Genomic DNA, 12,597 nt, shown 5'->3' with positions numbered 1-12,597 from the left:
AAACAAAACAAAACACGAGTGCAAGGACTGAGCTGTGTGAGGCTCCAAACCTTCATTCATTTCCAGGAATGAACCCCTCCCCCAACCCCACCGAAACCCATAGCCTAAGAGCAGCGAACCAGGTCAGGAAGGCTGAAGTTGGTCTTTCAATTCGTGTCGGCATCCTTTCACTAACGCCTGGTACAGTGACAGTCACAGACAATTCACTAGCCCTGAAAATTCATTTCTAAGCGGGGCCAAACAACCCCTTCTGACGTGCTGCTGAGAAAGAGACAAAGATGGCTTCGTTGCATGTCAGGCTTCTTCAAGTCTGATCTGAACCCCATTGAAGTCGATGGAACGACGCCCATTGACTTCACTTCGCTTTGGATCAGGCCCCAAATGAGCTTATTATAATAGCGCTTCTTGTTTGTTTGTTTGTTTGTTTGTTTTAAAATGGCATTCAACATAACCAGAGCAATTGAGAGTTTTTAAAAAAACAACCCGAACCTAATCAATGAGTGTGCCTGTTATCTCTGCTGGGTTATGCATTGAGCGAAGGCGGGGAATTAATTTGATAAGGATTAATTCCTGCTAAAAGAAGATATTTAGTGTGGAGCTGACGGAACAATGTGACCTCTATTTAAGCGTTTTGATTGTGGGGACCTCTTGTGATTAGTAATAAACTAAAGTAAAAGGTTTAGAGCCAGATCCTATTCCATATATAGTCAGTAGCAAAACTCACCGGGGGAAATCCTGGCCCCACTGAAGTCAATAAATGGGAGCTGAAAAGCACCTTTATTTTTGAATGTAAGAAGCAGATAACCTTCTGCCCAGTATAATCCACTTATTATTTACCATTTCAAACCGAGCTGTGCACAGGAAAAGTAACTCAGAAATTACACCTTTAAGTACCTCCTCCCTGGGTGGGGTTTTTTGTTGTTTTGAATTACACATTGTAGTTAGGCGACCTCAGTGGTCATAGAAACACTGAATTGAATGGGATATGCCTGTATGCTGAGGCTGATTTAAAGGCTGGACTGGTGCTTATCATCACCTATTATGCATAATGCTCCTTTGGCTGTAATAACATTTTCAATCTGTACAAAGACTGCTCAGAGTCCTGATCGCAACAAAACTAAAGGAAAGCGATCAGGGAGCACACGTAACTATTTTGTGCTGTTCTGATCTATAGCCATCCAGTTAGACCCCGAAAACTCCATTATAATCCACAGAACAGGCTAAAGGAAAACGAGAACCTGCCTCTAAACCACTTCATGGAAAAATAAAGCCTGATACCCCTTGTGCGTTACCAGTAAATGGCTTTGAATGTAGGAACTGTAAAGAGCAACTCCTTCTCCCCGGCTAAGATCATTTATACTAGAGAAAGAATTGGTGTCTGGGCTGGTAATAACCAGTCACTATGCAAGATATTTAGCATGTCTACTGACCACCTTCACTAAGCGTTATTCCCTTCGTCCCACTTGATACGGCTCCTATACAGCTCACATTCAACAGAGGGACCCTTGCAAAAGCACAGACTTTTCTGCAAAGCCCTGGAAACCAGCTAGTTAGTTTAAATGTCCCCTCGGTTGGGGGACGGGGATGGGGTTAGAGAAAAATGCTGGAGACTGAAATTTCTGTAAACTACCACATGACCTATCTGTATTTGACAAAGCTCGGAGAAATACCTATCTGTATATCCAGCCTTTTGGCTGGGGACTTTGTCATAATCTCTGTGCTAATAGCTCTACATCATTTACTTTAATATTTTATAGGCACAATTCCTGTAAATTGTTGTTTGGAAATAAATGTGGAAGTGGTATTCTTTATATCCCGGTATTCTGTTTGTCACGTAGTCCTCTTCTTCTGGAAACCCTTTCCTTCTGTTTGTATTTGGTAGTGCGTCTTACAATGGTCAACAGGAAAATAAAATGCAAGCCCCTAGAAAAAGAAATGCATGAAACAGTTCTCTCACATAGGTGACGCGGGAAACTTTATTCCCCCCCTGGATGATTTTATAACCGGTGTCTGGCGCTTGTATCTGTTTTAGAAATATAACTAAAATGTCTACAGTTGCAGGGTTCATCATACTTTGAGCCTTCTTCCGATGTATTTATGATTAGCTCCCTAGCACGCTCGTTAGAAGAACGCATCAGTAATAGCCGCACACTAAAACTGGCGGGAGCTCTCCAGCTTTGAAAGCCCTGGCTTTTCAAAGCCATCCTGCCACCCCCGCATTACGTTTGTGCACTGTCTGGCTTGCAAGCTGCCGTTCCTTTTCAGTGCGAAGGCCCCGTGGAATGCTGGAACTGGCATCTCTGATGCTGGAACAGACATCGCAACCCTCTGAAAAGGCTGCAGCAGATCTGGCACGGACTCAGGTCTAAGGGATGGACATGGCAAGTTCTGGCGAATGGAGTTAAAATAGCAGGAGGGGTCAGGGTAAAATAAATATCAAACCATTTGCACAGCAGCAACATAAAGAGGAAGCTGGAGGGAGACAACCCTGCCAAACAAACAGTCTTAAAAATCCATCTATTAAGAGTGTGCCAATAAGGTCAGGGTTGCAGAGCTGGCATGTAAATCGCTGTAAAACCCTGCAAACGTTATTGATGTAGAAGGGGCTAAAGAGAGGCGGCTAATTTTAAAACCCCGGTAGTGAATTGTTTGTAAGTAATAAACCAGCGCCCAAAGCAGACTTCCTTGCACTCAGGCAGCCCGGTGGAAAACCAAGGAAACCATCTGACATTGATTGGAAGGTTGATTCACGAGCAAAAGTTTAATTCAGCGAGAATTAAACACGAACACAGGAACATATAGCAAAAAAGGGTCCCAGTGAGGGCCCAGTCTTGCTCTCCGGACTCATGCTAATAGTTCCACTGAATCCGCTGAGCTCAAGCGTGATTTGGCCCTGGGTGATCCACGTTCTGCAATATGCAAATTGTTGAAATTCTGCCTTATGGTTCAAATTCTGCAACAGACTAACTTGGATCTGTTGCTGTTAAAGAAAGATGTCTGAGCAGTTAAATAAAAGCTGGAAGAAGAAAAGAGACAACGACACTCAATTTTAGTTCCTGCCTCTTTATATTTCCAAAGACTGCCAATAATAAGATACAATGAAAGCCACTGCAAATACTCTATAGTCTCAGAAGAACTGATCTGCACAGCTTTCACTATTCACCGTGTTTGTTATCTGCAGTAACGCTGGGGCTATCCAAGGGAACGTTTGAAATGCCTCGCCAGGAACAATAGCTCTGTGGCAGACAGGCGGCACAAAAAGCCCGTTTCTTCTACGTGTACAATTAGCGGTCAGTGTTGGTTGGCTCTAGGACCACGTGCTATTATATATTTATGAACCCACAACCTATACTTTTAAAAGTCGTGAGATCGGCTAGCTCAGAGTTACATTGGCCCATGACACTTCTGGAGACTAGATACCAAGTTAATCACTGAACAGGCAACAACTCTCCATTACCAAGTGAGCAGTTGCAGTGGGAAGGCTGTGGTCCTTGCTGGGAGCGGGGCTGGCGGGGGAGGAAGGAGGGGGGGGGAGTTCATCAATCACACAATGTGCACTCTTCACTCGACAGCGGTTCCTCCTACTTCAGCTCGAGTCTGGGCCAGCTGGGATTCGACCAGAAACCGCAGCAGGAGGAGGCAGAAACCGAAGCTCAGAACACCGCAATCTAATATTCACGGGCTGACGCGCGGCATCTAGTTTCCAGCAGGGAGGATGCAACTGAATCCGTTAGTCACAAAAAAAAAAAAAAAAAAAAAAAGTAACCCTCTGGTCGGGATAACAGTCTCCTCAGACTTTGTGCGTCTCCCGCCCTGCCCCCGGTAATTTTGCCCCTGAAGGCAATACACAAGTGGGCTTTGTCTACCTTATTTCGATTCAAAGCCATTATAGGTTCTATGAAGTCAGTGGTTCTCAAGCAGGGGTAGCCTACCTCTGGGGGGTACGCAGAGGTCTTCTAGGGGGTACATCCAGTCATCTAGATATTTGCCTAGTTTTACAACAGGCCACATGAAAAGCACTAGCTAAGTTAGTACAAACTAAAATTTAAAGCAGACAATGACTTGTTTATACTGCTCTATATACACTGAAATGTAAGTACAATATTTATATCCCAACTTATTTATTTTATAATAAGGTAAAAATGCGGAAGTAAGCCATTTTCAGTAATAGTGTGCTGTGACATTTTTGTATTTTATGTCTGATTTTATAAGCAAGTAGTTTTTAAATGAGGTGAAACTTGGAGGTACAGTAGGCTGGAAAGGTTGAGAGCCACTGCTCTAAGTGATAGCTCTGAGGACATCTTCATTGGCTCATATTTTCCTGCCTCCCATCTTACCTATAAAAACAAATCTGGAATTAAGCCAGAAGGATTTAGCACAAACGATTTAACTAAAACGTTTCCCTTAATAAAGCCCCCAAACTTTTGGCTACTTAATTAAGGGGCTCACATTCATGTACCGAAGTTAAAACGCTTAATTGGTCAATTAATTAGTCAATTATTTAATTCTATTTTTGCCTAGCAAGCTCCCTGGTGGAAAAATTGTAACTGGACTTGAAAATAAACGTAACTGTTATAGTAATTAACAACAACAACAACAAAAACCTTCCGCAGGGGTGCAGGCCCTGAGGTATTGCAGTGAGTCCCAGAATCTAAATCGGGGTTTCGCTCTGATCAGCCTAAAGTACTTAGTGGCGTTTCTTTAACATAACATAAAATAAAGGAATTTGTCAATGTAGGACCAATCCAACAAATTGGCGTGTGTGTGTGTTAACTGACAATTGTAAAGTGAGATTTTGCATTGTCTCCCTGTCATAGGGTGACCTGTGCCTTTAAGAGGGAGTGGAGTCGAGTGCACCTGTGACTGGTTACCTGCTGTCCAGTTAGGCTTAAGGGAAAGCACCTGGGCCTTATAAAGGGGGAAGGGATGGAGGGAAGAAGAAGGTTAAGGCAGTAGGAAGGAAACAGGAGAGGAGACCGGCGTGGTACAGTGACGTTGTAGAGTGTTAGACGGCTTCTCTAGGGCTATAGCGAATAGAAGGCGGTAGGAGAGTCTGGCCCGTCAGGGACCGAAATCTACTAACCAGGTAAACTGGGAGTGGCTTCCCAAAAGCAGGGAAGAGTGTGGATGTAGCTGGAAGGTTTGAATCCCCTCTGGGGGAAAGAGGAGAAGCCCAAGTCTGTGTTGAGACACCAGGGGGAAAAGAGGCTGGGTAGGAAGGCGAGAGAATGGAGGATTCCCGTCTGGGTGAAGGGGAGAAGCCCCAGAATTGAGTGTTGGTGTGACTAGTAATATAAACCGATTCAGCAGGGGAGTGTCTTAAGGCCTCTGGAGTAGTGGAGTTATTTAAGGAGTCCTGGAAAGAGTAAACCGAAGTAGGGTGCTGCAGAGTCATGCTTTGCCAGAAGGGATGCCTCTTTGCGCTCTGCTAACAGGACTTTCCCACGTCGTTAAGCCATTGGATTTGCACCACTTAATCTTTCCTACAGATGTTTATAGAGTCCACCTAACATGATAAAGGAAAGCGAAGACTCCGTGTCAGCAGCCTAGGTCTTATTTCAGTGACGCTGATGAGAATTACAGGGACTTTCCCTATTTATGCATAACAGGATACTTCGTGAAGACAGATTTTTCGTCTATGGGTGGGAGGTTCTCCGTTAGTCTCCCCATTTCATTTTCCACTATCACATTCACGGGGGGCAAAATCCTCTCCAACGCCTATCAAAACTGCTCCAAAGATCAGCCGAGGGAGAATAATGCACCTTCCTCAATCTGAAGAAGTGATCTGCCTCCACAGTGTGCCCATGTTTTCCCAGGAGCTGAATTTGGATTCCACTAGGATGACTTCATTTTTGCTAATGCCAGTTATCCAAATGCAGTCCTTACTTTATCCAAAACTTTCCAAAATAAACAACTCAGAATATCGGCAAATGCTGCTGAAATATTTATCATTAGCTTTTCATATCTACCCTCATGAAATGTACATGGTCAGTTTTCCTGGAGAGCCACTTGAAAAACATGTTCTCCAGAGTAATTTCAAATGAGAATGTGTATGACACAGTATAGATCTAGATTCACCAGTAACTGTCTCTAATAAACAACTTATCTGTAAAAATAAAATATCAAACAGTAAGGCGGGAGAATCCAAGTGCATATCTGGACTAGGGCTTCCTAGGTTTCATGGAGAATCTATTGTATCTACGCTAGTGTGGTGTAAAATTTTCTCTGCGCTTTTCTAGGTCACATTTAAATAATCATAGTGTCAATATAGGCTATGATATTAGGACCATCAAGGATGACAGGGCAAGGAAAACATCTCTCTTGGTACCTGGAAAATGTAAGCTTTACTCTGGAGAAAAGGATTGAAACAGTCATCCTGGAAAAAAAATGAAGGAGAATGAACAAAAGGACAAATGGGTCAAATTCGGAAGTACTCTGACTCTACTTGGGAAAACTACCTTTGACTTCAGTGGAGGCGCGTTTGAGCAGTGCCAATGCTTTTCAAATAAGTGCCTTCACTCCAACTATTTGTCAGACTTTCTTATTTTATGTTAATATTAATGACTCCAACTTGGCTTTGGAGTGAATTCCTTTAAGTGACTTGTTTGCGAAGAGGACGGGCGCCATTGTTCGCACCTTCTGCTAACATACTTTGGTTTAAGCTAGTTCTCTGCGCGAGTGGCGCAATAGCGCACTTGCGGGCCAGATTCCACTTATTCTGGACAAATGCCAGGATTTCACACAAACGGCCTTCTCTGTGCTGTGCCAGATAGTCAATAAGCCCGACAGAAACTGTGTGCCCAGTGGCTTCCCAAATCCACGCTCTTAGCCGCCCTAGCACTCCCTACTGACACTTCCTTTTCCCCCAGCTGTAAGATTCCCTTCTCCAGCCCTGAACTTCCCAGGATTCTTTTCCAGACAACCCCCTTTTAGAAAACCCTGTGCTTGCTTGGAGCTGATGAGCACCTCCGACTCCAATGAAAATGCCTTTCCCCCCCAAACTGTTTTGATCTCAGTGCCTGGAAAGTTTATACCAGACAGGTGTGTTGACCCTCATTATCACCATAGTCTGGATTTAAATGGACACAAAGCCAAAAACTAAATTTCCTGACCACACATCAGCTGGCGGCCTCAGTTGGTTAAATACATTTTTTTTCTGGGATCATAATGATCGAGTTCATAGCTGGATTCGCTGCAGGCTGAAATATGAGACTCCCATTATGGTGAATCACTGACAACATAGTTTGTAACTGTTAAAAGACGACTGTCAATGGGTATTCAGGGAAAATCTAATCCACGAATCTGTGTTCACAGTAATCAAAAACTTGGTTGGTTTTAATGTAGTTGTGTAGACACTGATCTTTTTTCTAACCTCAGTAACTCTTGATTTAACTGCACCACAAAAGCATTGATCAACATAGTGGTCCAGTGTCCCTGCTATATTTTATTTTATAACATGTTGATGTAGGAAAAATATCATCCAAAACACTTCTGTTTTTCTGCCATCTGTGCATTAGAAAAGGGCAAAACTAACGTTAAATAAATTTCAGCCCCAACTGTGGTTGAGTTGAAAGCTTAAAAGCAAAGATTTGTGAGAGAATGGGGCAGAGCCCTAAGTGTTCTACTGTTAGAATGGCCAGCTACTGAACAAACCCTTTATTTAGGACGGGTGAATGGATACTGGGCCTTTAACGGGGGGGGGCGCGACAAACTCTTTTGGGTTGTTGCTGCAAATCACAGAAATTTTCCTTGTTATTCAAGAGAAAATAATAAAGTCCTCATTTTGAAGGGCTGAAGTTGGCTAAACATTTCAGTGGACATAAGCAATGGCAAAAATGTCTAACAGGAGTTCATAACCTTAAAAATTTGTTTATTATTATTTCTTATTAAATGCTTCACTTGTGCTGCCCTACTAATTTCTTTTTTTAAGACCATGTCCCCCATCCTGCCTTCTTTAATGCAGTCTTTTCTTCCATCAAGTTATGGAATGCAGGATTGGGCCTGGGTGTCTACAACTTCCACTGAGAGCACTAGGATAAAAGTTTGCAACTTTGTTTCGAGGGAGCTGCAGGTGGCTCTGCTGCTTTGGGGAGTAGGTCATCATTTGTGTCAGAAGCAAGGGGTCAGTTTTAGGCATGACCCCTTAACTCTAAGCCCCATGAAAAATCTCCGGGGTAGGACCCGATTCTGCCTCGATTACATGACTTCAGTGGGAGTTGCACCCTTTTAACTGAAGACAGGATAGGACCTTAGGTAGAACTGAGTATTCTATGGGAGGTGTATGTATCCGAGGGGGAGTGTATTATTGTATTGGGGTGAGAATAGGGCTGAATTATGAATGTGCTTTCCCCCTCTCTTTTAAGAGTCTGCCTCTGAACTGTGTAGATTTCTCTTATAGAGAAGGACGCATATTTCAAAACTTTAAACTGTAGCTCCGTTCCCTTTCCTCCTATGGGCTACATGACAGGTGACACCTTTTCTGTCATGCGTCTTGAACTCCAAGGATACTCAAAATATTTAAAATACTTGCCTTTTTAGCGTGTAGTTATTTTCATTGTAACACTTCACGAAAACACAGTCACTTGCCTTGTGAAATCTAATCTTTCCCTCCATCAGATGAATTCCCTTCTGCCCAAGGGAAATGAAGTTTACAAAGTTAGAAAGTTTGGTAGAGCAGTGAGACTTACTCTAATCTCTTTCCTGTTTCCTTGTATTTATTTCTGTGCCAGTCATAAACACTTAGTAAACACTATTGTATCACCCTGGGGAACATGAGAGCCCATTAACATTGTGAGCCCTCGGATTCACTTTCAAGAGACTACAAAGCACTTATCTGATGGAGCAGGTCCATTAATTGCTGTGACGTGCAGTAACATGGAACCCCACCCAGATTTGAACTGTCTTTCGGATACATTTTAACCTCGGATTTCTTAGAAAACTCATCTGCATAAATGAAGCACCTCTCGGAGAGGAAACACAGGTACAGCGGAGGATGAGATACCACAAAGTTGGCAAAAGACAGTTTTCGCTATTTATTGCAAGCAAGGATAGATTAAACTGCAAAGAGAAACCTAGGAACACCTCTAAGATACATGATACACTACAACGTACAAGAAACTTCCGCCTTCCACTGAAATACATCAAACATTACTGTTCTATCCCACCTAAACGGTTGGAACAGTCGACCTAGGTTTGGCCAGGTACATTAACGTAGGGATGAAGGCTTTTCGAGCATTTATTTTGCATTTGAAAGCCTCCCGGCAGTGCTCAAAGTGACCGGGATTTCAGTTTGGGGAACTGCCAGTCCCCTTTACCTCCCGAACTAAAACTGCAGACCGGTACCGAGTCGGGCTCCCTGGAGTCCTATAACCACAATCAGGATTATAGCGGGGGTGCAAGGCAATGGGTAAGACTCAGACCACATGAAAACAGGCGACTTGTCCCTGGGGCGCGCTGGAGAGGCCGCCTGTGTTCTGCACCAGCCGCCTTTACCCCATTCTGCCGAGCTAAGCCCAGTGGCCAGAGCCTCCCTCCCAGTCTCACCTTCAGCTCCCTCCCCTGTCCCCGCACCTCTGCGGGGGCAGCCCGGGTCGGCTCAGGGCGATGCCAGGCGCTGCCTCCTTGACCCTACAGGCGCCGCGAGGTTCCCCGGGTCCTGTGCGCCGCAGCCCGCTTCTTCCTTGGCAAAGTTTGCGCCGGGGCAGAAGGCAGCTAGCAGCACCCAGCATCCTTGAGGTGGGCTCTCCACGGAGGGCTACGATTGGCCACCGGGCGGCACGTGCCGGCCCTCTGGCTCTATATTAGGACAATATTTACCTCCGCCGCTGCGATGGCTCTGGGAGGAGGAGGGCAGGTCCAGAGAGCGGCCCGGGCAGCATCCGCGGGCAGCAGCGGGCTCCTGCCCCGCGCCCCCGGCCGCTGGCCCAGAGCCGCGCCAGGACATGAACTCCTACCTGGAGTACCTGTCTCGCGGCGATGCCCTGCGCGCCCCGCCTAGCTTCTGCCCTACAGACCCCAGCGCCGTCGCCCTGCAGCCCTCGTGCCCCCTGGGCGGGGAGAGCGCGTACCTGGGCAGCCGGCTAGTGCCAGGCGCGGGGACTGCGCCCGGCCCGCCCCAGCGCACAGCGCAGCAGCCGCGGCCAACCACGGCCTCTCGCTTTGCTGCCTGCGCTCTGGCGGGGGCTTACGACTCCGGTCCACCTGCTGCTGACTTCAACGTCCTACCCCCAAGCTCAGGCTACGCCCTGCCCTACGGAGCCAGTGCCCAGCTGGAGGACGCTGGCGGGGGCCACCTGCGCTATGCAACTTCCATCTTCTCCGGCAGCGGATCGCCGCTCCCGGTGGGTTACAGCGCCTTGGCCGAGCAAAGCCACTTCCACCCCTGCCTCAAAGAACCGCCTGGCGTCCAGCCCGGGGGCTTCCAGAGCGTCTCCCCCTCCCCGGGGACCTACCCCAAGCCCACCTCTCCGGCCTCAGGGGGCGCGCTCGGCACCTTCGAGTGGATGAAAGTGAAAAGAAATGCGCCCAAGAAAAGTAAGTGTGAACCTCGGCGAGGGGGCTTCCTGGGCACAACTCGCTCTTAGCGCTTATGGAGGAGGAGAGCGGCGCGCCCTAAGCGCTAAGAGCGAAACGAGGATGGGATCGCTTGTAGGGCCACTCATTGTTTCCTTCTCTCGCCTCAAATACCCATGAGCAATGAACGCCCGCGTGAGACGTTCATGCAAAGCATTACCTTTGGAGCCGGCTTAATGCCCAGAGAACCGGCTCCCTTGCTCTGTGCCCAGCTCTCATTGCTACTGAACAAACGTTTTGTGTTGCAGGCAAACTCTCCGCCTATGGGGTGCATAGCCCCCCCAGCACCGTGCGGACCCATTTCAGCACCAAGCAGCTCACAGAACTTGAAAAGGAGTTTCATTTCAATAAGTACCTCACCCGGGCCCGCCGCGTAGAGATCGCGCACTCGCTCCGCCTTAATGACACTCAAGTGAAAATCTGGTTCCAAAACAGAAGAATGAAACAAAAGAAACGGGAAAGAGAAGGGCTGCTGATCCCTTCACCTGCCGGATCCCCCTCCGCGCAAAGCCCCGCCAAGTCAGGCAGGAATTCTGTACCCTCCTCTCCTGCCAAAGACTTCTGCTGATCGCTGCAGTGCCAGCTGTTGTGACAGCTACTTGCGAGGAAAGGAAGGCTGAGTTTCAGACATTTTAAAGAATGCATAAAGCATCGCAACAGTGTTAATCCTGCACAACCCGAGCCAAAAAATAATCATTTCACTAAGGCTATCACTGCCAATGAAATATTTGGGCTGTGTCTACCTAAGGAATTATGTAGCTGATTTTTTTTTTTATGTCGGACTGTAACAATATACAAGTGCTCGTTATTGCAACTTGTTTACATTTTATTTATGGGTATATCAGGGAAAGCTGTCAGTCAAAACACTCTGCTAATTTCCTCATTGGCCTTATGAATTTTTTGGTAAAGTAGCCGGCACACGCAGTGCCTGTATCAGTTTTAAAGGTCAAACAAGACCACGCAGAGTCCTCCAGCTTAGTAATATATATGCAACGAAAATAAGTTAAGGGAGTATTATTGCTATTAGTAAGAGAGCCAAAGAAAATGCAAACTGGCTGGTTCAGTTGAGTTTCTGCACTGACAGAGAAGTTTAACATTTGCACTACAAGGTATTTTAAATTGCTCCTACTTTTCAATGTGCCTGAATGGGCGGGGGAAACAATCATAATTCATAGAGTTCCAGTACTATAAGGACTAACTGACCTGTTAAATGTCAAAACTCCGAATTATCAACGCTGTGTCCGGATTTGTATTGTATTTATATTTTGTGAACAACAGGCTTTGTCTTGAATAATTCTGAATTTAATTAAGTGCTAGAGCATGGTTGTTGGTTTTTATTGAAAAATAAAATACAAAATCACTCAGAGCTGAAAAGTAGTGAAAATTAATACATAGCTACAGAACGGGTTTGAGTGAAATGGATGTGGGAAGGTTTTGGTGAACGGTAATAGCATCATTACTGTCTTGTTTTTATGCCTTCTGCCAGGGTCAGACTTTACTTCAGTATGTTTGACAAGTTATAACAGTAAATGCAATGCTTTTTGTCCCTCTTCCGAGGTCAGGGGTTTAAAAAAAGATTCTGACTGTGATGACAAAAACGAGAGGCACATATTGCCTCTTTCCCACCTTTACAGTGCAAAAGCCTACAGAAGTTTGCAAATAGGGTAGTTTTAATTAAAAAAAAACTTTTAGGGTTCACAGTAGGGAACCCGCATATCAAACGGGCGCAAGGGGCCACATTCACACTTCCAAAATCAAGAATCACAAAAGAAAGTTGAAGTAAAAAGGAACACGTGCATGTTCTTGTTTCAGAAGTTCAATGGATGACCTTCAGTCTCGAATGGAACCAAGAGTGAGACTCATGCTAGGGAATCTCCACTTGTTTTTTCTAGTAAATCACTGAACTACAAACATTTGAAAAACATCCCAGTATCAATCCACATGGATGAAATAGTTTAATTACCCAGGACATCACAATCCTATTTAAAAAAGCCTAAACCGCTGGGAAATAAGTGCATAATCCCC

General features: G+C 45.5%; 1 protein-coding gene across 1 annotated transcript; it reads left to right on the top strand.

Moving 5' to 3' along the window:
- The first annotated feature begins 9,890 nt into the window (after positions 1–9,890).
- Positions 9,891–11,873, top strand: HOXD1 (homeobox D1). Its single transcript, XM_054044482.1, has 2 exons — positions 9,891–10,533; positions 10,821–11,873. The coding sequence occupies exons 1-2, from the start codon at positions 9,942–9,944 to the stop codon at positions 11,138–11,140; spliced, it is 912 nt and encodes a 303-aa protein (XP_053900457.1). The 5' UTR covers positions 9,891–9,941; the 3' UTR covers positions 11,141–11,873.
- Positions 11,874–12,597: the final 724 nt, after the last annotated feature.

Source organism: Malaclemys terrapin, chromosome 11 (genome assembly GCF_027887155.1).
Source record: "Malaclemys terrapin pileata isolate rMalTer1 chromosome 11, rMalTer1.hap1, whole genome shotgun sequence".
Lineage (NCBI taxonomy): Eukaryota > Metazoa > Chordata > Testudines > Emydidae > Malaclemys > Malaclemys terrapin.
The sequence above is the reverse complement of the archived record's forward strand: the minus strand, read 5'-3'. Positions and strand labels throughout refer to the sequence as shown.